At 36.0% G+C, this 27,055-nt stretch overlaps 1 protein-coding gene across 1 annotated transcript in view; it reads right to left on the reverse strand.

The window, feature by feature from the left end:
* cdh4 (cadherin 4, type 1, R-cadherin (retinal)) overlaps positions 1 to 27,055 on the reverse strand; it is a 233,402-nt gene that overhangs the window by 80,558 nt on the left and 125,789 nt on the right. The window contains exon 4 of the mRNA XM_084101096.1: positions 3,731 to 3,957. Coding sequence (XP_083957222.1) covers positions 3,731 to 3,957 — 227 coding nt within the window. The remainder of the gene's footprint in view (positions 1 to 3,730; positions 3,958 to 27,055) is intronic.

The raw sequence follows: 27,055 nt of genomic DNA on the forward strand, positions 1-27,055 counted from the left end.
ATGAAAGCTGCATTTGGATCAAACCAATTAAAGTCATGCCATCCAGGCAAATACCATGCAAGTTGATAAATCAACTACATGCAACTAACTGACATTTACGCTCAGCAGATGCACAAAGAATCACACTGACGGATATCTTTGTTGATGCACACTTAATGAAATCTACGCTGAACAAAATTATAAACGCAACACTTTTGTTTTTGTCCCCATTTTTCATGAGTTGAACTCAAAGATCTAAGACTTTTTATATGTACACAAAAGGCCTATTTCTCTCAAATATTGTTCACAAATCTGTCTAAATCTGTGTTAGTGAGCACTTCTCCTTTGCCGAGATAATCCATCTACCTCACAGGTGTGTGCTGATTAGACAGCATGATTATTGCACAGGTGTGCCTTAGGCTGGCCACAATAAAAGGCCACTCTAAATTGTGCGGTTTTACTGTATTGGGGGGGTCCGGAAACCAGTCAGTATCTGGTGTGACCACCATTTGCCTCATGCAGTGCAACACATCTCCTTCGCATAGAGTTGATCAGGTTGTTGACTGTGTCCTGTGGAATGTTGGTCCTCTCCTCTTCAATGGCTGTGCGAAGTTGCTGGATATTGGCAGGACCTGGAACACGCTATCGTATATGCCAATCCAAAGCATCCCAAACATGCCAGCCTAAGGCACACCTGTGCAATAATCATGCTGTCTAATCAGCATCTTGATATGCCACACCTGTGAGGTGGATGGATTATCTCGGCAAAGGAGAAGTGCTCACTAACACAGATTTATACAGATTTTTAAACAATATTTGAGAGAAATAGGCCTTTTGTGTGCATAGAAAAAGTCTTAGATCTTTGAGTTCAGCTCATGAAAAATGGGGGCAAAAACAAAAGTGTTGCGTTTATAATTTTGTTCAGTGTAGCTTCCATATCAATGTCTTTCAAATCATCTCTGCTAGTTCAAAGTAACAAAAGACTTGCTTACTTTGTAACTGAGGCATCTTAGTTTAATTACTTTTAATCATGGCGGTGTGTGTGTGTGCGTGCATTTATTTATGTAATGTGTGTTCTTTTAAGTTAGTACTGATCTTAATTTATTTCTCTCAGCTCTACCTCTAAATATATCTCATTTCAAGTCAAGAGGCCAAAATAGATTAAATGAATCTAAAAGTAAAAACTAAATCTATATTGTCTAATGGGAGGTCAAACCGATGATTGTCATAATCAAATACCATACATATTATCGTTGTATGATGTAAAATAATAATAATTATAATGATCTAAAATGAAATAATGAATTACATTAATAATAAAAATGATAATTAAATGATTTATACATTTAATTACAACTATTAGTATTATTAGATAATGTATAAAATTACATAATATATATATATATATATATATATATACACACAACAACAATAACATTAATAATTATTATTATTAGTAGCAGTAGTATATTATATATATAAAATTACCTATTAAATAATAACATTATTTTTTAGAAATAATGTATTATATTAACAATTAATTAGAGTAATAATAAAAATATATATTCTGCTTGGTGTAAAAAAAAAAAAAAAAAAAAACCTGTTGTTGACTAGGCACAAGCTAATATGGCTAGTACCTACTTTCATGCCTTTCAGCAAATCAGTTAAAGAGTGCTGGGAAAATCTTATGCTACCTAATTAATATTCATTAGCCCAACTGATAAGCTTTGTAATAATGTCCCTTTACTTTGTCAGATTGTTCCTTTGCCTTGCTTTTTGGCACTTCACTGAGTGATTTAAGGAGAATTAGTTTGTGGAAAACACATCTGTCATGACTTAGAGACAACACATAGGAAATTTTGGCACGTAAATAGATGCAAACACATCCTAAATTCTGTAATACTCAGAGCTAAACCACTGCATTTTTATTTAGATAATTTTTTTTCATTAATTATTTATAATCTCAACTAGGTCAAAGAGTTGCAAAGAGTCACATCTCCCATGAACACCCAATGTGTCTTCTTGCTGTGTGTGTGCGTTTGTCCTTCAGTAACCAGCCATAACCGGCAAGGAGACATTTCTCTCAATGGTCGTGCAGAAGGAGAGGACATGTGCGGGGTTAGGGACACGGGGATAGGGCTCGCCAGACCAGACTCCTGGATCCCTAGAGGACCTGCATTCCTGCCTCTCTGCTTGGCATTTCTAGGTCACTTTGGATGCAGAAACAGTCCGATGCCAGTGGGAAAGACATCTATATAAAGCCTGTACACCTCATCTGCTCTACACCAGAGCACAGGACATGAGCATGACAGCCACATGTATTAAAAGTTTAATGATACTTGCCAAGCAGGACACATCGTGGCAGAAGTGAGTGAGTGAGTGTGTGTGTGTGTGTGTGCATTGGATGAAAATGACTTGGATGAAATATTACTCCTTTCATCTTTTGTATAAAAATTACATTTGAGCATTCGCTTTCATAATCAGATCATGACTTTTGGTGTGTTGCCAAGGGCTTGTGCAAACCCTCAACACGTGACAACGGCGTCTCTGCATACTGTACATGCACGAGACGGCGAAACAAAATGTAATCAATTTAAAAACTGTAACTAGTTTTCAAATTCTGATGATTGCTTAAACGTATTAACATCTTGCTCTGTTATTGAATCTCATTCTTGCTGTTGCTATATGGGCAAATAATTACACTGAGACGGCACATAACTTCCCCCGAACCCCCCTAAAACCATGAACTCAATCAATGTACATTATTTCATGCACTCCATTCCTGAGCTGCTAGACTCACAAATGGCTTTTCAAAACAGAAGTACTCACAAAAAACTACACATGCAAACTAAAAATCATAAAATTATCATAAAATAAAAGTTTGGGATAAGATTTTGTAATGTTTTTGAAAGACGTTTCTTATGCTAACCATGTATTTCTTAGATCAATAAATACAGAAATACTATTACAAATGAAAAATAACTGTTTTTAATATATTTCAATATGTGATATATACATGTGATGGCAGGGCTACATTTTTATCAGCCATTCCTCCAGTCTTCAGTGCGTATTGATCAATTTAAAGCACTCTCGGGGCATGAAGAATTAATAATAAATAAAAATAAATAAATAAATAAAAAAAACGTTTGATTGGTGGTATATATAATTAATAGTATATGCAAGTATAAATTATATACTATATCATTCAAAAATTAAGGTACTTTTTTTATTTATTTATAATTTAATACTTTTATTCAGCAAGGATGCATTAAACTGATCAAAACTGACAGTAAATACATTTATAATATTAAAAGATTCTATTTCAAATAAATGCGGTTTGAACTTTCTTTTCATAAAAAAAAAAAAAAAAAGTCCACTAAAATATTGCATACAATTAAAAAAATTCAGCTTAGCCATAACAGGGCAGGGGTATTAATATTTTTTACAATATTAATGTTTTTTATAGTATTTTTGAAAAAATAAATGCAGCCTTGGTGAGCATAAAAGACTTGACAACTCCGAACTTTTGAACGGTAGTGCACATTATAAATAATTACATATAATATAAATAATAAATATATTTTATTTTATTTTAAATATAAAAATAGCATGTACCTATATATAAAAAAAACTTCCGCAAAAGTCCGTTAAGTGGTTCAGGCAAAATTAATTGCAGCAAACAGACAACTGACACAGACAACAAATATTCAGAAATAATATTTGACATAAATTACACATAGTTTGTCCTTGCCTGGTTAATAGGAGGAGATAGCGGGTGTCCGGCGAGGGCCAGTTTAACAGTGGTCTCCCAGATATACTTGCCCACGCTGGCTCTGGCCGTCACCATGAACTGAATCGGTTCGGTTAGATTCGCCACATCTTGCTCTGCGTACAGAGAGCCATCCGGCCGAACGCTGAACTTTGGGTCACTGCTCTCAAAAGAAACCTCCTCTAGTTGCTGACAGGTTTCGAACTCCACTGCAGGGAAAGAGAGAAAGAGAGGGTAAAGGGTGAGAAAAACATAAAATAACAATGAAACTATTATTGCTGAAAGATGCAAAAACTGTTCAAAGCGATCTTATTTTCAGCCAACATGTTTCATTGCTTGTGCTCGTGCATGCACATTTGTCATTGTCTATCTCCTCTACTATGCTTGACTGGTTATTAAATGAAACATCATGGCTATATACAATAAAAACATACTGTAGTTATTACAGCTAAGGTGGAACCGGGCATTATTGATTCAATACTTCATTCAGCCACATATAAAACAATAAATAAATAAAATGTATAATAATAATAAATGATGGGCTCTAGCTAAATCCAATAATATAATCAATGTACTGGGTAATATGTAATAGGAACACAACACATTAGTCAAAATGTGCAAAAAATGTTTATATATATATATATATATAAAAAAAAAATAAAAAAAAAAATGAATTTGAGCTTCTCTTATAAACAGATTCCTCTGACGTTTCTCTAAAAATGTAAAAAGGTAGCAAACAGAATGAGTGAGTCATATGTTTTCTCTCGCTATGGTTGTTTGGAAAGGGTTCCGGTCAACAACAGCAGATGGTCCGTTCAGTTACACCTGAGGGAAAGTTCCACAGCTTCAGCTCTACTTAAATTGAGCAAGCCAGCAAGAGAGCGAGCGAAAGAGAGAGAGCCATGTGCCACGTCTAGATTAATCACAGTTTAAATATTAGAGCTCTCTTTCACATACACCAGAAGTTCATTCCTACAACTTTAGTAGACCATATGGGAGACTAAGGCTAGTTTTCACAATTTGTACACCAGTAAATATTTCTCAGATTAAGTTAGGCAATCTCTATATAGACACATTTATTAAAGATTCTTGTTTATAAAAAGTTACTGAACAATTCCACTGTTAATGCTCAGGGAAAAAATAGATATAGTTCAGTGAACACACATTGACAATAACAGAGAATGTTGTCACACTATGGAATAAGTGCAACTAGGGCTGCAAGTAACAATTATTTTGACTATCGATTTATCTGTCTTTTTTTTTTTTTTAATCTGAAGAAAAATCAAAAACATTATACATGATATATGTTAAAATTAATGGTATTCCACATCCTGTCCAATGCTGTCCTCCAAACAATGTGTAATATAATAAAGCCTATATGAAAACAAGTGAATGTAGGCTATTTATGTAGGCTATATGCTGTACAATGAAACAAACTAATAATAATAAAAAGGTTAAAATATAAACATTACATTCTAAACTTAAACAACTGATTGCTTACTATTTTAAAGCAGAAATTAAAACTACTAAATTAAAAATAAAATGTACAAAATGTTAACTTGAACGATTTATGAAGAAAACACATTCACTTGTCTAAACATTAATGTTACTGCTCTCATAAATATGATTACTTGTGTTACATGTATATTTTTAAACCTACACTTAATTTCGAACAAAAAAAATATTTTAGCAAAATGTGTATTTTGAGTCTGTGTGACGCGCATGCGCGCACCGTCCGGCGCTCGTTCATTGAATACTGAATTTTAACAAGACGCTTGTCGTCAGAATATGCAAAATGGAAATGCTCGCGGGACTATTCGAACATTTACATATAAGGATATAACCATACAAGTAAGTTATACGCTGAGAAAAACACGTGTTAGAGGCGTTAAACAGCACACGCACGCATCTGTTAAAGCACGAGAGGGTAAGATGCGGGAAACGATTCAGAGTTTATTCGAAGGGCTTAAATATAAAGCATTCTCATGTTTAGGACAACTTAGATTATGTACCTTTTCCGAAGCACCTCAATCTGTGTCCTCCGCTATTTTCCATATACGTTTTGTCCAAAAAAAAAAAAAATTGGTTATTCGCAGTCGCACGTGACTGGCTGATGATGCTTTCCGAGCACAGCGCAGACACGACTAATCGATAATCGAATTCGTTGTTTATTATTTTCATTATCGATAATTTTTATCGATTAGTTTTTGCATTCCATGGGAATCGAACCTTTGACATTGTTAGTGCAAATCTGTAGGCTACTGTTTGAGCTACAAAAATAAACTATGCAAAAAATAAATAAAAATAATAATAATTACCAGAAAGAAAGACAAGATTTAAGTCAAGCAATTAAATATTGCAATTCAAATTCATTTAAAATTATAAGTAACATGTAAAACACGCGTGACCCAAAAGCTACAGTATAGCATTATCATTATACTGAAATTTGAGTTAAGGACAGAATAATAAATAAAAAAAATTGATTTCAATTTAAGAGCTAGGTGTTTGAAACCAACATATAAAACCACCAGAGAATGTGCACAATTTTACCGCCGCATTACAGTACAACCACTTCAGTTGCATATTGTTCAGAACCATAGTCTTCACAGACTACCAGTAGAGGGTCAAAGCATTACAAATAGATTTGAGTCTGCTTCTCTCATCTCTTTCATCCCTCAGGATTGAAAAGAAAGAAAGATGGAACTAAAATCACTTCCTACTGATTTTATCTCTCTTCCAAAACCCTGCTGATAACAAGACAAATTGATTTCATAAATCACTGCGGGACCAAGTCACTTGTTAAGAGTGCTGGGCGAAAATGTTTGTAGAAAAAAATAAAATAAATCCGTCCATGAAATATCTTGCACGACAAGCTTTTTATCAAGCCATCTATCCAATTTACCACATGGTTTCCTGCCAGAAGATGCACCAAAACAACAGGCTAATAAAGCGTAGAATCCATTTCACCAATTGCACCATGGCTCGCTCAATGCTCCGGAGTTTTGTCTGGTGAATAATTGCAAATGGGAGGGGAAGAGACCCATATGCACTTTTCAGAATGAGCACAAAACCACTGACACATGAAAAGCACGCTGCCTACTTTAACAAGCACTGCAAAAAAAAAGAAAAAAAAAGTGCATCATACTTGGAGAATCATGACATTTTACTCTGTCAGTTCTCCTGAAGATGTCTAAGAGATGTAAATCAAGAATCAAAGTGATTTTGCTATTTGGCAAATGTCACAAATGGCCTGAATACACTAATTGGAGCCTGATGTTGTTGATGGAAAAATTGTTAATTTATTTTAAGCATCAACAAAAAACATCTGCCAGCAGGGAAAGATTAAAAAACACAAGCATGATAAAAAAGAGAGATTGGTGTTTCTGTGAAGCAACAACGACAGTCAATGTTTTTGTAAATTAGGCTAATTTGCTTTAATGGAACGAGCTAATTATTGTCATTGAAGGCTTTTTATCACTCCACGATTGACATACAGAGTAAACCTGTGGATCAGGGGACAGAGGCTAAACTTTGGGTGTTTGCATAAGAAAAACACTGGATCCAGAGTTGGTCAACATGATATTGTTGTGTTATGAGATGGGATTTTGGCATTGGGAACACAAGAATGATCAGCCTCAAAGTGTTATTATCAAACTGAGGATGCCTAACCAAAATTGTCTTACTACCCACTAGTCTCAGCCTCGGATGGCACACCCATACACAGCTTACAGTCCATTTACTGTATTATGCATTTACCATGCATTTGACCATAAAGACCTGCTAACTTACACGTATGACAACTAGATCACAAATGTGTTTGTGCTGGTCTTTTCGATGTATGTTGACAGCCTCCAGATACAGATCACATTTTATTGGCAAGTACAGGACCTAGTAGCAAGTAAACTACCCAACAAGCAAATTCCACTTTATTGTAGTGCCAGTATGTGAAATGATCAGTACCTACTACCTTTCGAAAAACTTGAAATTAAAATTTTCTCTAAACAAAACGTAAATATTGAAGTAACTTACATTTCGGACACCATATTGCCTGTTTGTCTCTGCCAACAAAAATATCTCCAAATATAGCTGAATCAAACACTGCACAACTCTGAGCAACATACAGTATAGTGACACACAATATGTTTTGTTCCAGAAAAAAATCAGCATTTTTAAATGAATGTTTAATTCATTAAGTTTAATTCCTGAATGAATTAGCTATTTTGACTGTATCGTTAAATGAATGATTCAATGACTCAATGAATCATTCATTCAACTTGTAACTTGTTTAGTTTAGTAACTGAATGAATCAAAGTTTTGAATAGATCAATTGAATGAATGACTGAGTGACTCACTCATAAAGGCACTTGTCGCCAACATTAACAGTGTAACCAGAAGGAAGAGTTACTGAAAAACCTCGCCACTAACACACAGGCTGACAGCCTGTTGATATTTGCCTTCTGTTATACTGTGGAAAGTTTGATCCAATAAAACAGACATATTCTGTCCATGTACACTAAAAAAAATGATTCGTTGAATTTAATAAAAAATTTTAAGGTAAGTGGTTGCACACAATTGATTTTAGCTACATTTAAACAAATGCATTAAGTTGAACTTAATCAATTTTAGTTCAACTTAATGCATTTGTTTAAATGTAGCTAAAATCAATTGTGTGCAACCACTTACCATAATTTTTTTTTTTTATTAAATTCAACGAATCATTTTTTTCAGGTTCTTGCAATAGCAATTCAAAACAGGCTGAAATATGGCCATGTGAAGTACAAAAATCCAGTATCATATACAATTACAATTTCTAATTCAAGTCACAAGCTTTAACCACAGCACACATAAATAAAAAACAACAACAACAAAAATCAATTATTGATTGACGTTTCAGATTGCACACGGCAGCTTTATTGAAACTGCAATTCAGATTTTGGAATGTCAAGGTCTAGTGTGTAAGAAGAGATGTGGGAGAGATATTCATTTATTGACCAAGAAGTATGAATAAGAGAAAGAAAAACGGGCAAGAACTAGATGATTGTGTCTGTCTGACTCTGTGTGAGTGTGTAGAGGGGGAACACAAGAACCGCTGTGTACTAGCAACACAGTACGACTATGTTTTAAACAATGCCCATAAGAAAAGGAGGACAGACAGGACAAATAGCTAGAACGACAGACAGACTGGATGGATGGATGGAAAGATAGATAAGGCATTTGATGTTCTCCACAGGCTCCCCTGAAGGTCATTCAGCCCTGTGCTTACAAACAGACCAACATCACAAATTCAGGAGCTTTACAACATGCACTTTGCCTTATTGGGTGGTGTGTGGACACAGAGAGGTGTGCAAGGGTCACCTGGGGCTCAAGATAAAGCCTTCTCCCAACATTATGAATCAACTGTAAGTGGAAAAACAACTCCTGCAATATGGATAGGATTATGAAGGAGGTTTGTGGTTTTTGCTCAATGTCTGTGAGCTTAAAGTCCATCTATATGCTTGCATAAACCACAACACTGTCTTGTAAATTAACTTTTAACAGATAGACACATTTAAAATGTACTCCCTCTCTCTAGTCCGGGGGGAAATTAATACAAAATATTGATAGCTCATCTTGTACTCAACACATTTTTTTTGTGTAATAAAATGCTCTCTGTAATAAGAAAACCCCAAATTCCTGAATTCTAAATACCACCTGCCTATCATAAGAGCTTTAGCAAATGACTAGCTTTCAAATAGGCCACACAAAATGCAAAAAGGAAATCAATGGGAAAGAAAATCCATACATACATACAATATATACATGCATGCATGCATCCATCCATCCATCCATCCATCCATCCATCTATCCTTAAGTCATAGGCGGAGCCAATGATTTTGTCTGAGCTATGAATACAAATGTAAACAATAATAGAATTCATTATTCTCATTTTATTTGTCTTATCATTTTAGAATAGAATGAGCTGTTTGTTGTTTGGATTATAGAAATGGTCAGTGACTGACAATAATAGCCTACCTAGTGATGCAAATGACTCAAATTTGTATGAATTTTTGCCGTTTTGATTTGATCATGATTCATTTAATTCATAACTGAATGCGACAAGACAAGAAATGTTTGTGTTTTCGACATATTAGACATGAATAAGAGTGAATGTGCACATTTTAAAATAAAATATTTTCAAATAGTTTAAATTAATTACTTCATAACAACAATTGGACCTAGAACTTTTTTTCTTTTACCATTCTTATTGATTTATTCCCTTAAATCCCCTTAAATCCTTTAATTATTTCATTCATTTATTATTTAATAATAAATAATAAGGCATAAGACCTTCAAATGTCCTGCTCCAACTTCGTTTCAATTGGAAATATGCAGAATATAGGTTGGCTGTCAATAACACCACGTCATTCGTCTAAAATATATGACTCTGCCACAGGCAACATATTTGATTTGAGAGGCACATTCAAGGTGATGATCTTTAGTAAAAAAAATAAAAAAAAAGCACCACTATTCAAAAGTTTGGGGTCAGTTTTGTTGTTTGTTTTTGGAAGAAAAAAAATAATTTACAGCTCAAGAGCATATGAGTTTTGAACGACATGAAGGTGAGTAAACAATGGATTTTTTTTAAGGTGAACTATCCCTTTTAAATGTTCCCTGTCTAAAATGTTGGCAACGGAAAAAAACAAGGTATTGTGTTAATGTCTTTGCAGGAATAAAAGATAGTCCTTCCCATTACCCCATGCCTGATCAGGTCCACCTGCCACACCACTGCAGGTAGTACTGGGAAAAAGGGGCATGACATTCACACTCACAACTGCACAAATACACAGTGGCGATGTGTGCGTGCGCATACACACACATCCACGTGGCAAGGTCTTCAGGTCTGGTACCGAAGGGCTGCATTGTTCCGCTTGACTGACGGCGGAATAATGTACGGCGGCGCAGAACTCTCTGTACGACCAGCAGACCCGCACAACACAAAGACAGGGGGACAGTGAGGGCACCAAACTGTTACCCTCGCACACACGCACAAACCCAGACACACATGCACACGGATCCCCCCTGACCCAAACATTCTGTCACTTTTGACAATGGCGGTTATGCTTGATGAAGCGAAGTGGGTTATAACACTCCGAGCCGGTGCCGCTCTTTGCCGACTTACACATAACTGTGAAATTGAACTGTGAATATGTGAGTTATATGACATTCACAGATGTGACTCATGTTACATGCTTAGGACACGTTGAGTAAACATACAAAGTTTTGCGACGTTTCCTTTGTGACGTATTGATAGGTTTGGAGTTTGAGGGGTAGTTTGTGTCAGAGAGCTCAGATGTTCGTTTTAGCACAATACTATCTAAAAATTTGAAGTCAGTTAGATTCCCTTTTTATTTATTTTTTGGGGGGGGGGGGTGTATATACTTTTATTCAGCAAGGATGCATTAAATTGATCAAAAGTGACAGTAAAGACATCTATAATGCTACAAAAACTTTCGATTTCAAATAAAGGTTTGTTTTTATTACTTTTTTTTATTCATTAAAGCTACACTGTGTAATTTTTTAAGTTGATTCTTAGCAAAAAACACTTTGTTCTTTCAAAATGATATGTGCTCATTAATGTGTAATTTCTTCTACCAACTAATCAAGTATTCTCGTAAGCGTAGAATCTGCCATTTAGAATACATACGAGCGAGTCGCTCGAATGGCGGCAGCCATGTTGCGCCTCCATCTTGAAAATACATTAGCCAAAGAGGGACATACCTGGAAATTCAAGCTTTGCCTTTCGCGTTTTTACACTCAGTGGCACCGTGACGAATGCGAGGGGGATTACTCGCGACTGCCGGCAGATTTGAATTAATACGGCCACCGTAGGAGTTAAAACGCCCTCGGAATGGGAGGGGCTAGAAAGTAATATTCATGGTAGTCATAAACAATGCCACCGCTAGATGGGAGAAAATCCTACACACTGTAGCTTTAAAGAATCCTGAAAAAATTTAGCATGCTTCCTCAAAAATATTAAGCAGCTCAACTGTTTTTGACCCAAACATCCTGTCACTTATATAACACACTATAACACGTTTCGACGTTCTTCGACACCTCGTAACGGTGAAATTGTACTGCATGTGGGTAATATGACATTCGCGAATGTGACTGCCATATTGTGTGCTCAGGACATGTTGAGTAAACATTTTAATACGTCTTTTCGCAACTTTCACTTCGGAATGACAAAATCTAACAAGTTGTGTATGATAGGTCTGGAGTTTGAGGGGTAGTTTTTGTCAGGAAAACAAGCTATGGCAGAGAGATTGGACATGCTTCAAATCCTCCTCACGAAGCCACATGACTGGACTGCTAATGAGTGTGAATGAACCAAAACACTTCTGTTTTTTTCTTCTGCACACAGCACTTTTTGTGTGATGCTGCTTGGTGCCTGAGACACAAATATGTTGTAAAAAAAAACATCTATCTACTCTTTGCAATTTAATGTGTCTGTCTGAAAGAGCTCCTAAGAGCCATCTTTTACTCTTTAGCCTTGATCAGTGAGGTACTGCAATGCCAAGAACTAAATCAGCAGGTCTTGACACTTGTCCATAAATCAGAGGATGAAAAAATTTAAGTGAGTTCACAACTATGAACTGAACCACGTTTTCTGAGAACTGCAGGCCAATGGCCTGGAGTATGATAGTATGATTACAGTTGTTTCTCTTCTTCTGGCACAAACTGTACTGTTCGTTCTCCTCTGGGCAGTTTTGCACTTGACTGAGAACAGCCATCCTCTGCTTCCCTGCTGCCATGTGGTAGTATATTTTTGAGTACACAGTTTAATTAGCCTAGTTTCTTGAGGTTTTAAATGTGCCGTGTTATTTTGAAGCAGCAGAAACCTCGAAAGCACTTTGAGGTTTTGCATTTGCTTCAATAAGGGTCATGGCACCACTCGATAACTGTGAGAAAAAGAAAAAAACAAACAAGCTAATTATTATTACAAAAACTCAATCAAATGCTAACAGCATACATTCATCAAAATAATCCCATGGTGTTAAAACAACCCAACCCTGCACAACTGTAGTTACATTTGCTCTACTAGTATAAGGTGTTTATGAGCAATATGGTGCTTTAATACACACACACACACACACACACACACATTATCATTCAAAAGTTGGAAAGATTTTTGTTTTTGTTTAAAAAAAATACTCAATGCATGATTTTAGTTAAATCAGAAATCAGGAATATTGCAACATTTTGCCACTTTTTCTATTTGAATATATTTTAAAATGTCATTTATTCTTGTGACGGCAAAGCTATATATATATATATATATATATATATATATATATATATATATAATTTTTATTTTATTTTTGTTGGGACACTCAGGATTCTTAAATGAATATAAAGATCAAAAGAACAAATCTATGTCAGTCAGTTACAAATCTTTTCTAAGCATATAAATCCTTACTGTCACTTTCCACATCCATGTTGAATAAAGTATTAATAAAATAAAATAAAAAAAACTGACCCCAAATGCTTGAACAAGCATTTCAAGCATTGCATTTATTTTTATATATATATAATTTTTTTTATTTTTTATATATATATTTTTTATATATAATATATTTTTTATTATTTATATATAAAGAATACTACTTTCAAAATATAATATATTTCCTATATATGGTCACACTTTTTTTTAGGTTGTATATGTTAATACGAATGCAATAGCTAACATGTTAATTTGTACAAAATTAAATACATTAATTAACAAATGAACAATAGTATTTATAAATTAACCTAGATTAATAAATGCTGTAAAAGTATTGGTCATTGTATGGAGAGTTTCATAATAATAATGCTTTTGCTAATGATTTTAACCTGTTTATTGTTTATTTTAACATTATATACTAAACCTAGTCGCATAATACTCTCATCAAGTTTCTTTTTTTTAACCATTTTAAAATAATATTAAACACACAACAACAAACCACAATAAAATAGTAAAAAGAATATTTTGAGGCTATTTTCTGGAGAAAATGGCCCTCAGGGCAAGAGAGATCTGTCTTAAGGACACAGGCATCGAGTGTTGATCTGCTCTTAGAGACACTGCAGATCTCTTTTCATTCTCTTATCTCACAATTGGAAGCTCATAGTATAGAAGGATGTGGTTTTAGGCCCGGGGAAAATAGAGCGGACATGAGATAAAGAAGTTGTGCGGAAGTTGGAGAAGTGGAAACAATTAAAAGAGAGGGAAACGAACATCAGTCGGAGGTGTCAAAGTGATTAATACACCTCATCGGCATGAAAGAAAGGCGTGTGTTTCTTACGAAAACATTAGTCACAGTGACATCCTATTGGGTGCGTTCTTTTGAATGGGTTCTTTTTAATAAACTGGCTGAACACATTTCACAGACTGGACTGAATTAAACCCAAGTTATCAGTTGAAACTGAATCAGTTGAACCGATTGAAATGCTTGGACAGATTACGGAGTTAATCGCTCACTTAATTGATCACGTCCAACTCGAAATGAACCAAGCAGATTTCAATAGGCCGATCCCAAATCACTCGAGCCATTCATTTAAAATGAGAGAAAAAAGACTTGTGCTAAGTTGCTAGGCTTATTCAGGCTCCAGTTGCATTTAAACTGCATTAGCTTATAAATATGCATTGTTAATGGCACATTTGTATTGTTTGTTTGCAATTTCTTTTTTTACGAGCAAAATAATATGTGGACAACGTACCTGTTATAAACCTATTTTTATTCTAAACGTGGGATAAAAAACAGTGCACAGACACAATGTAATTAGTGTGGCAGTTACAAATGGAGCAGGGAAACAATTTACACTAATTACAACACACTATCTAATTTACACAACATAAATGAAAACATGATAAACAGCACTATTTAACTAAATAACTATTAAGTAAAGAAACAGGTGGCTACACAGGGGCATCTAGGGATACTTTTGAGGGATGACTCAAATAGCAAAATTCTTTGAAACAGAATGATTAAAACAAACTGTTCGAATGAATCGCCTTTAATTATAGTCATGACCAGACTCCCAAGGGGAGCACAAGCGTGTGCTAAACATAAATAAATTGTAGTAAAATTGACCAAAGCTAACTTAATTGTTGTTTCATTCTAAATACTAGTTGGAAATCATTCATTCTAATGACTATCCACCGAAACCAAAAATTATGGGTGCTCTTGGCCGAAAATCAACCCCTAAAATAATTACGGAATTACGGTGTCTATTAATGGATATATCTACAGTAACGTCTTCAACTAGTCAGCTTGAGATCCTTTCCATCTAAACTGGTTATATCTCTTAAGCCTAGTAGTGAAAGTTTTATTAGCAGAAGGATAACCATATTCATCCACACAGTTATGCAGAACCAAAGCACAACCAGAACAATGTGCATGCAGTTTTTCTGCATGCAGTGCATGCAGAGGGCCAAAAGTTACGTAGTGTGCCTTTAAGTCTTTTTACTCACCATTTGAGTCCTATTATATGTAAACCTGTGGCTTTCAATAGATAATGCTTAACAGTGAACTCTAGAGAGCTACATGAGAATTGATCTATTCAAAAAGATACTTAAAGGGATATTTCACCGCTGGAAAGATGAATGTGTATTTAAATTGGGTCATTTATGTAGTAGAAATGTGAAATTATTTTAGAAGTTGGTGCCTTCTAGACTGAGAAAAGCCAGAAAATTTATTTTTGGCTCATGTGGATGAAAGACAACAACTCCCAGAATGCACTTGCTTCGCTGCCCTATGAGGCCACTCCCAAGCCACGCCTACCGCTTACAGAGGGCAGTATCGGAAGAAATGATACAACTAGGCTACTAGTTGACTCGAAACTGAAAAGACGCCGTTTTATCGTGAGATCCCACGCCCTATGGGTGGGCGGAACTTTTTTTTTCCAGACACACAATACAGAAATCTCTCGTCTCAGGGGGACATAAGAGAGGGAAACACGGTCATTCGAAAATACTACAGGGTTTCTACTGATACAAAGCTTAATCGGTGAAGTATCCCTTTAACATTTAAAATCCCTCGCCAATGTTGATTCTTGTTTTATTACATTCTCATTTTGCCAGCAGACTATCCTTTGTTCTGCAGAGTTTTTTTGTGCAATGCAGATTTGACAGTAGCTTGAGTTCTCAGTAGCATTAGCTTGAGCTTGAGTTGAGATGCAGATGTTACTGTTTTTGTTAAATATTTGTAAAATTTTTAACCACCTCCTTTTTAGAGAAAAATTCAAATATTCTGACTGACTGAATTGGACTCTATACTTTTATTGAAATTAACATTGGTCTTCCATAGGATCATACATTCGTAGACCATGCTAACCACGGGTAAAATCATGCATGGCCCCTCACTACCATGGTAAAAAGTTCTACCATGATTTCTATGGTATTTTGTAGTAAAAGCAGTAGCCTATATACATATAAATACAAATGCACAAAAAAATGCTATTGCTTAATAACAGAAATACTGTAATTATATCCCATACTCCTTTAACATATTTAATATATGTCTACAGTAATAATAGGCTACAATAAAATTTCAATATAAATATCCCACATTTCTGCAACAATTCCATGTTTACAGTTACTACAGCAAATCCTTTTAACTGGATTGCTGTGGAACAATGCTTCTCCAGTTTCTGCGTCAGTGTTTTTGAGAATGTCAGCATTGTTTCATTTGGATTTGATCAAGTTTAAATCACAGAGACATTAGTGGTTTGTATCGGTGAACTGCGACAGAATCTAATGCTTCTCGCTGAATCTCACACTGCTGTTTAGTAATGGTCCCCTTTAAACATGAAAACACAACTGTGTGTGTGTGTGTGTGTGTTTTAGGTAGGGGATTCCTTGCAATCATAATATATCTGTGGCATTGAACATTTTGAATAAATAAATAAATAAATAAAATCTTACACAATTTTTTAAAAAACACATTAAAAAAGTGGTCTTCCCCACACCAAGATGTTCACAATCACTCCGAACTAGAATACCTATCACAATCATATTTGTGTGATGTGTTTGTACAGTAGGTGTCTCTCCAGGCCTCTGTCCTGGCTTGTTTTAAGGAGGTACAGACACCAACCTTGAGTCTTTCTTGGGTGCTCATTTAAGTGTGGCGCATGGACACTGCAGAAGCCTGAAGCTATACTGTAGTGTTGATCACCTCTCCAGAGGTACACGAGTTCAGGTAAACAAGCAGAAGCAGCTCTGCTCATCCAGCCAGTTCACCTCAACATGCTGTTTGCATTCATACAAGCTGTAGAGTGTAACAGAGTTTGATATATATGTACATAGACAAGGCACTCATCCCTATTCACAGAACATAAGTACAAGCGTGATTATTCAGAAGACAAAAGCCAGTGAAAATGGAGGGCTGGGATGTTTGCGTTCTCTAATTCACAGTTCTCTTGTTGTGTTGAATAGTCTTAGGCACTTAGAATATTTCCCCAGAAGGCACATTTGATAAATAATAAAATACACAGCACGCTTCTGTCAGGAAGGACTGACTGAAGTTTTGGGATGTTAGTAAGCTTTTAATTTGCGTTTCCCTCAGTCTGGCTTTATCTCTCTTTAACACTTTATTTTTTCAGCATTTCTCTCTACTTTCTTGCCTTTTTTTTCTTGAAGGCAAGTAATCTCCCTAAATGGAACAGCAGTTTTAATTTGCTTCTATCCTTTCTACCAGAGGTCTGTGGATGTTGTATAGCCATCCTCATTTTTTTTTTTCATCTATTCATTTTTTTTTTTTTTTTACACTCATATAAATAAATGCAGATTTGAGAGAAGCTTAAAAATCTTCAAAACCACCACCACCACCAAAAAATAATAATAATAAAATGTTGAAAAATATATATCTGCTGACTGGAGTTCAGTTTCAGAGTAAAACACAAAAACACTCTGACAGCCTTGATCAAATAAACTCACTTTTTAACTTCTGGATGTTCAAAATTTTCATATTTTCAAAGCTAGCCGATTCATGGGCTGTCTAAATGATTGGTCGACTTATCTGTCTGTATAATTGGGGGGGGGTTACATTGTACGCTTGCGCAAATTTTCTGAGCATAACAGGCACATTTTTATTTTGAACTCCAATACAACACTCATAGTGGGACGCTCAAAACAACAGCATGAGATGGTTTACAATGACTAAAGACGTCCACTGAAATGTGTATGGCTTTAGTCAGTGGCAGTGCTTTAAAGGCGAAGAATTCAAAGTTGCTACTTCTCCAACAGGGTTTTACCATGCAAACTTTCTAACAGCTAAAACAAAGCAGTTTTTTTTTTTTTTATAATTAAGCAGCACTTCTAAAAAATATCAAGTAAACAGATGTAAGAAAGAATCTATATACACTAATAAACCTCACTAATAGGGCAGTGGTCTAACAACCATAACCCACCCGTATTTGATATAGTTATCTTTCTTTTTACAATTTCTCATATTCTTGCTGTCACAAAAACTGTCAAACTGATTGACTAATGCTGTCAATTGTTCATGCAATATTACTTTTACTCATAAATGTAAGATTTCTTATGTCCAGATGATTAAATCTCCCATCTGTCCCCGCTGTCGCAGATTTACCAGCTCTGAACAGAAAACTGTCATTCAAAACATATCTATAATTTTGTGGCAATTAAAAAGATTCGTTTCTGGAGCTGACAGGCAAAATTGGGTGCATGTTCAAAGAAAGTCAAAATACTAAGGGAAGAATTCACTAAGAATCATTTGTGCCAGTTAACACTGACATTTATTTGCATTTACTGTCTGTGTAGTTTCAGCGTATGAAAAGTAGGGAAATGTAGCATTTCCCAAAATGGGGTTCACAGCTAATAAGGAAAAAAATCATGAAAAATGCCAATGTGCTCGTAAAATATAGCATTTTACAACAAAATGAATAATGGCCGGCTGACATGGCTAAATTGGGTATTGTTTGACTTGGCATGCCACACCGAATCTGAATCTAAAGAGACCAGTATTGTGACTTTTTGGCCAGAACGGCTAAGTTTAAGCAAAAATAGCCATTTCTTGTATCTCCTGACCACTAGGTGGCACTGTGCTGAAACTGTGCAGGTACACATAGGTCAAGGTTGTCATAACACAGACCAAATTTGGTCTGAATACGGTCAAAGCCTTTTGGAGATAGCCTCACGTCCACTTTGGCATGCTCTTCTTTGAATTTGTTTGGATGCTATTCGGTTTGACTTTGTTTGTTTTTTTGTTGGCATAGTATGATGATCTGGTTCGATTTTCGTGAAAATTTGAGCCTCGGTATAGGCTGCAATCAAATCAGAGGAAAAGAGAACATTTTTGTTTTTAGCCCTTATGGTTCAAAAGTTATTAGAAGTGCAACTGTGGACAGTTGGTGGCGATAGAGGGATCGAGTAAGAGTGATTCAATTTCCTTCATTGGCTTGTGGGTGGTTAGTGAAGAAGAAATAGAGGAAGTGGACATTTTGATCAAAGTAAAGATGTATAATCTGAGAATGAATAAGTGAATGATGAATGACAAAACTAGTTAATGATTTGAAATGAGTGTTATTTTCCAAAGAATATAGTTTTATAAGAGTCTAGAGTGAAATATGAATTTGACTGGAATGATTTTTTTTGTTTATTTATCAATCCATTCAGCAATACATAGGCCTATCTACCTCCTTAAGCCAAGCTACTACAATCTGATACAGAAATTCATCAGAGAGAAAATACTAGTGTGAAACGGTTCAATTATATTGTCTTTTATTTTTGAAATATTCTGTCTAGCACCTTAAAAGAGACGGAGAAAATCAATACCTCCCCTCACCGGACCTGCAACACTCTAACGGTCAATGACGCCTCTTTCAGAAATGAATCCATATTTGTCTCCTGGAGGTACCGTTTGAAGCGGCTGTGGCCTGTTCCAGAAATATCTGTTTATCTGAACATTACATTCATCTGCAAGGTTCTTTTTCAACTGCTTCTTGCTGCTTTTGAACTCCACTTGTCTTTGACAAAAAGATATTTTTTTTATTTTACAGCTAAAGCTAAAAATTACCAGAAAAGACTAATGAAAGACTTCTCAAGGACATCTCATTTTATCTCCTGAATGAGCAATAAACCGAAATTAAAAGCACGATAAACAAACAAAATGAGCACGTTTAGTTAAAATGAAATAATTTATTCAAAAATGATGTTTCCTGACCTATTTTCGAAAAGACTTCCAAAAGACGGTTTCGCCTGATCAAGATGACAGGTGACAACACAGCATGAAAAGATATAGTTTCCACCTGCGCTCTGCCTGCTAAAGCATGCTGAGTGCTGGAGACTGTAAGCTCAAAGAACGATATAAGACAGGAGTTTTGACCTTTCTGCATCTAATTTACACATTCACATACACACATGCAAATACACACTCTCAAGGTTGCTCCCTCTGCAGGTTACTGTCAAAGCAATCTCTTCCTTTGCCATTTAGTGGCAGGTGGCCGTACTCTGGTCCACAGGGACACTCATTGTTTTCTCAAAGAGCAACGGTACAATAGGTGTGACAGGCCTCCTCCGCCTGACTATCTCAGGCTTCTCCCTGTGCAACGACTGCTAAGTTTTTTGTTTCTTATCAGATTCTGATCTCACCACGGAACAAAACCCCTTAAAGGTCAAATGCTCGCATCTTTGCGCCGCAGTATGTTTGCTTTCTTCTCTTTGTGATTTCCTGAATTCCTTTTTTTTCCATCCATTGATCATAAAGTTGACCTTCCAAAGGACATGCTCACTACAGGCCTTCCAGGCGATCTCCAGTGACTTCTGAAACAGCCTTAGTCTTCTTGATTTGTTTTTTATCACGTTCTGCCACAAACGAGCTTGAGATGCGCAGGCAACGCGCCATTGTGCTTTGTTATTAGCGGGTCAGCTACTTTCAATCAATATACAGAGTTGACACTCAAAAAACATTTCTTATTATTACCAATGTTGCAAACATCCGGGAATTTGAACTGTACTGGCTAGATGTGAACTTTGATTTGGAATAGCGACTGTTCACAAGAACACAAGTACAGACAAGAACGCATATTGAGAAATGACCGTGGTCAAGACGATCTGCTGAAGTTCAAACTCGGCATCAGAATGAGGAAGAAAGGTGACTTAAAGGTAGGGTATGGGATTTGCAAAACGGCCGGCAGATTTTGAAAATACACAACTCAAATGGTCCTACCTTCTTTCCTCTAACGCTGGCCCTGACTCCACCCATTCGACGCGCAATGGATGGGAGGCGGATGGGGTACGACCGTTTGATTGACGAACTTACTGTCCAATGATTCTAGGTGGTCTTGGAAATGATTGGCTGGAGTTTTCCGAGTCCTGCCCGTTCCACAGATGATTAAATTGCTAAGTTTTCTAACTCAGTGGCTGTAAGTGGGTTAGGAATAGGATTTCAAGTGATTTTTAAAAAATTGACAAAAAAGAGAATCACATACCCCACCTTTAAGTGACTTTGAACGTGGCATTGTTGCTGGTGCCAGACAGGCTTGTCTGAGTATTTCAGAAACTGCTGATCTTCTAAGGTTTTCACACACAACCATCTCTAGAAAACATCTAGTGAGCGGCATATCTGTGGCCAAAAAATGCTTTGTTGATACCAAAGGTCAGAGGAAAATGGCCAGACTGGTTAGAGCTGATAGTAAGGCAACATAACTCAAATAAGCACTTGTTACACCCAAGGTCTGCTGAAGAGCATCTCTGAACACACAAGACATCGAACTTTGAAGCAGATACAGCAGCTGAAGACACACTGGGTGCCACTCCTGTCAGCTAAGAACAGGAAACTGAGGCTACAATTCACACGGGCTCGCCAAAATTGTACAAAAGTAGATTGGAAAAACATTGCCTGGTCTGATGAGTCTTGATTTCTGCTGCGATATACAGATGGAAGGGTCAGAATTTGGAAAAAACAACATGAAAGCATGGATCCATCCTGCCTTGAATCAACGGTTCAAGCTGCTGGTGGTGTTGTATTGGTGTGGAGGATATTTTCTTGGCACACTTTGGGCCCCTTAGTACCAATTGAGCATCGTTTGAACGCCACAGCCTGCCTGAGTATTGTTGCTGACTTCTTTACGACCACAGTGTACCATCTTCTGATGGCTACTTCCAGCAGGATAAGGTGTGTCACAAAGCTCAAATCATCTCAAACTGGTTTCTATAACATGCCAATGAGTTCACTATATTTCAAATTGGCTCCACAGTCACCATATCTCAAACCAATAGAGTACCTTTGGGATGTGGTGTGCATCTTGGATGTGCAACTGACAAATCAACAGCAACTGCGTGATGCTATCATGTCGATATGGACCAAAATCTCTGAGGAATGTTTCCAGTACCTTGTTGAATCTAAGCCATGGAGAATTAAGGCAGTTCCGAAGGCAAAAGGAGGTTCAACCTAGCAAGGTGTACCTATAAAGTGGCTGGTGACGGTACACAAAACTGATGATACCTCGGGTTTGAAGTCACGGTTTGGTACAGGTACATTTTTTTTTTATTTAACTGTGGTTTACTGAACAAATTATGTCTCTGTCTTTAAATTAATTCAATTATAATTAAAAGTTTCTTAAGGATATTTTTTTTAAAAATCTCTGCTAATGCTGTAAACTACAGGGAGCCCTTATTTGCACATTACTACAATATCAAAGGTTAACAACCGACCACAAATTATTAGCCTAAATTCAATTGCTATTTATTTTTAAATTTAATAATCAACACTCAAGTAACAAACTGTATACAAACGTGTAAACTGCACATAAGGCAGTTTTTTGCATTAACTTCTAAATCTAATTATAAAATTCATGTTAAAACTAACAGGTTAAGTAAAATATAATGAATAATATAGTGCAGGGGTTTTCAAATTGGGTGAATGTGAGCCTCCCCTTAGAGTAGGTAAGGACAGCCGAGCCCCCCCTTTCCCCAAAATCCTGTCCGCCTGCCCTAACCCACACACGCCTCTGCAGTAAATGCCATCTTTTGTGTGTTCCAGGCAAAGATGAGTTTCAATAACAACTGATAAAATGTAAATATTATTTTATTTCCACAACCATCTTAAAAGTGCATTCATAAACGATTCTTTGCAACAGCAAATAAATTCCAACTTCGTGCAGGCCTAACTGAGGCTAATTTTAAAATCACTGAACATCAGTAGGCCTAACCACAAGTCAACAAAACATGCGTAACGTGCTATCAGCGCCAAAGCTACCGCCGACGACACCTGATGGCTGAAACCGGCACGATGTGTCTGGGCTTTAAGTGCACATTTGAAGGAGATGCACATCATCTTGAACAAAATCAGCAGTGGTGGAATGAGTACTGAAAAAACATACTCAAGTAAAAGTACCATTACATTCCAAAAAATGTAGTGTGAGTAGAGTAAAAAGTACCTATACAAAAGAAAAAACTACTTGAGTAAGCGTAAAAAAGTAGCTTATTTAGAAGTACTCATGAGTAGTGAGTAGTGAGTACTGAGCTGCGGATTCTACCCACTTATAATCAACACTGTGCACTACAATTTATATATATATATATAAAAAAATGCACTTACTGTAATTCACATTATGTTTTGTTCTTTGTCAGAAAGATAGCAGAATATCTATCATCCATCTTTTAAAAATGCATCAAATCAGTACACTCATCACCATTTAAATCATATTATTTGAAAATAAAAAAGCATTTAAAATTAGGCAAAAGGCCACTGAGCCTGAGCATGCACATAAAATATCAATATTCATAACTGTGCAAAGAATTCAAAAACCTTTAGAAACTCATGATAGTTCAGCATCACACACCATGAGATGGGTTAAATAGAGATACTTTTTTTTTAGTGTTTTGATAAATGAGAATCACTAATATTATCAGATTTCCTCACCTAATGCACTGAAAAAGGCTAAGATAGTGAGCTAACACTAATTACACTGTAATTCCATGCTATTAAATATGTTACAATCTAAACGTAAATGCACATTGTTCTAGAAGGGTGGCATCATCCCTTACATTTTACACGGCTACATTTACTCACATTGTAATGCTGATAATATAATTTGTAAGGAAAATTGTGCATTAAATAGGGAAGTTAAATCCGGGAAACTTTTACAAAAGTCTCGGCGAAGCTGTTTTATCAACAGCATCCACACACACAAAAAAAAAAAAAAAAAGTTGAACATGAAAACCGCTGATATAGTGCATATATTTAGCGAAATAGTTAATTCCTCTAGCGAACTAAAACGCTGTGGACACTGAATGACTTGCTTGAGGTAAATATAATGCTATGTGACATTGTTTACAAGCTGTTTTACTGATGTCTTTCCGCCGTTGAAACACTGATTGAGCAATTACACGAGATATGATGTTTCAATAAGTTGTACTGTATCTTTCAACATACTTTCAGATATTCATTCATGTTTATTCTGTAACTATTAAAGAGGAAGAGATCTCACGCAGCCACTTGAACTGAAGCGCCTATAGATATAGTTTGAATTTCGTGATAAAATGGACAGGATTTGAAAGATGACACTTTGCTTCTAATCAAAAGTAACAAAACGAGGAGTTTATTGCGATCATTGGTGGTTAACGGTGGTTAGGCTACAATAAGTGTACCGTTACACTTATTTAATCCAGTGTCAAATGTGTAAAGTGAGGTCAACAATAGTCCACGGCTGGCCGGGGGAACAGGGGGCGGAGGGTGTTCGGTACGCCATGAGAGTACCACGGTACATACCATGGGTGGTGTATTGCGGTATTTCGGTTCAGTTTGAACAGAGGTGGAAGTAACGAATTACAACTACTCACGTTACTGTAATTAAGTAGTTTTTTTGGGTACTTGTACTTTTTAGTATATTTTTAAGTCTGTAATTTTACTTGAACTCAAGTACATATTAAGCTAAGTAATCTACTTCGCTACTTGTAAAATCACATTTCGTTACTGAGTACAATTTGAATTGATATTCAAATCTTTGAATGGTATTTCGGTAGCCAATAAAAATATTCGATCGTAAACGGACCAATAACACCCCTGATATTTGGACTCAATGAAAGCCGCCGCAGTCGCAGCAGGTTTTGAAGAGCTGATCATGAAGGAGGCGAGGAGCTCAGAGTGATTAATGGCTGGACTGAAAGTTTGGAACAACAAACTACATAGTAGTACTGTCAAAATATCTATATTTTACCAGCTGCGCGTTCTCATTCTCTCATCTCAACGACAGCGAGTTTGACACACCCGCCTCCCGCCTCGGGATTGCAGGTAGGCCTATTACTCATAATGTTATTAATACCTGCAAGTTTCTATGGCATATTTTAATGGCAAATGTCACGAACAATATTATAACGCGAGGGCACATTCATGTAATCGCAGAAAACTGGACGCGAGCTCTCAAATATACGAACGAACTGGACTCGCGGATATTGAGTCTCATATGGACTCAACTGGACTCGGACTGTGTGTCATATCATGTGCAATCATGTGCGCGAATCTCTCCAAGTGGTTCTCACTGCAGACTCAAATGACGTCCAGCTCCAATCTCTCCATGCTCTTGAATTAAACGCTGTCAAAAGTTATGGAAAATCTAGTCTTTTTGCAAATTAAATTCAGTTTGAATTGAAATCAAGCTTCCTTGTGCTGTGTGTGAGCTATTGCAACAGTTCACGTTACCCTATTGTAAAGACAAATACACTGAGTGAGTAAATATTAGATTATTGTAATGGTTATTGATCAATGTTTAAATATGTAAACAAAAGCCTAAATTAAAATCTCACCTTATAAAGTGGACGTGTCTCTTCAGAAGACTTGAATTAAACTTTTCCATTCAAATAGATTACTGTTACAATGAGTGTTGTGCTTTTCAATGCTTGAAAATAATGATTGCCTTGACAAAATGGATGGACAAAAATGTAGATATTAAAATATTTAGTATGTAGTAGTTTTCCCGATGGTATTAAAAATGATAGGCTAGGCCTACTGAATATTGACATATTTCAAGGTGTCATATTGAAGTTAGAAATTCCAGTATCCACTAATTAATGTCCTTTGACAATAAGGTAAAAACGTGTTAAAAGTAGCTATTTTCTACATAAATCTATGATTTTGTTGAATATTTTTATTGGTAATGCATTAACTATCGCCAGCTAAAAAGTAATTAGTAACTAGTACTCTGAGTAGTTTTTGAGAAGAGTAATTTGTACTTTTACTTAATTACTTTTTTGACACCAGTACTTTTACTTGTAATTGAGTATTATTTCAGCAATGTAACGGTACTTGTACTTGAGTACAAATTTTCAGTACTCTTTCCACCTCTGAGTTTGAATATATATTAGGGGTCATTCCTGAAAGTGTAGACAAAATGTGTTCCAATAAATAGTTACACAAGACAGTTCACAAAATAATAATAATAAATAAAAAGAACACAGGGTGAGTAAATGGACAATTTTCTTTTTTGGGTGAACTCTCCTTTTAAGAAAGTGAACTTATTGCGATGAAAAGCAAGTTTGATATTTTTGGGCATATTCGGCGCCATTTGAATACCACACCACATTCTCTGCTTTACATCTATTTTTATTGAGCAAGCATTTGCAGATTTTCGTTTTAGCCTGAAAGTCCTCCAAAATGATCAGGGCAAGGGAGTCTCACACACACACCCACACACTCTCACACAAACTGGCTTATTGTGTGTGGTCCAAAACCACATTCATATATTCCTCAACAAGGCTTCTCACCTTTCACACTATCTCATCAGCTCTGGAGCCTTTTGGCAGGTCCTCTGTGCTCCCTGTTAATAAATAAACATTCACAGTACAAAAAAAAAAAAAGTTTAAGGAGGACGTGTATGACCTCTCTGTCAGTCTCATCGTAACTTTTCTGTGTGTTCAGCCATTGCAGAGCTGGAAAATCCATTAGACACGATTGCTGTGCTAGTAACGCTGCCGAGAGAGCTACGCAAAATCCGTTTTCTGGGAGACTGAAAAAATGCTAAGGTTGTCAAGCTTGAAAAGAACGACATAATACCTGACACACTTAATGGCTTACACAACCACCGTCGACCCTTCCTATTTCCTGCTAATTCTCTCTCCGATACAGCATTACATTGGAAAGCCAATGATTTAAGTGCATAATTTTGATGTGAACTTTATTAGCCTTCATTTCACCATGTGAGCTTATTAAAAATTAAGACTTATTTACAATTATAGCCTAGCGCTCACATAGAAGGCCGTCTCTTTCGACATTATACCATTTCCACTTATATACAGCTCTTATTGAAATTAATCAATTTTCAGTCATCTTC

The sequence above is a fragment of the Abramis brama genome (assembly GCF_963993115.1).
Source record: "Abramis brama genome assembly, chromosome: 23".
Lineage (NCBI taxonomy): Eukaryota > Metazoa > Chordata > Actinopteri > Cypriniformes > Leuciscidae > Abramis > Abramis brama.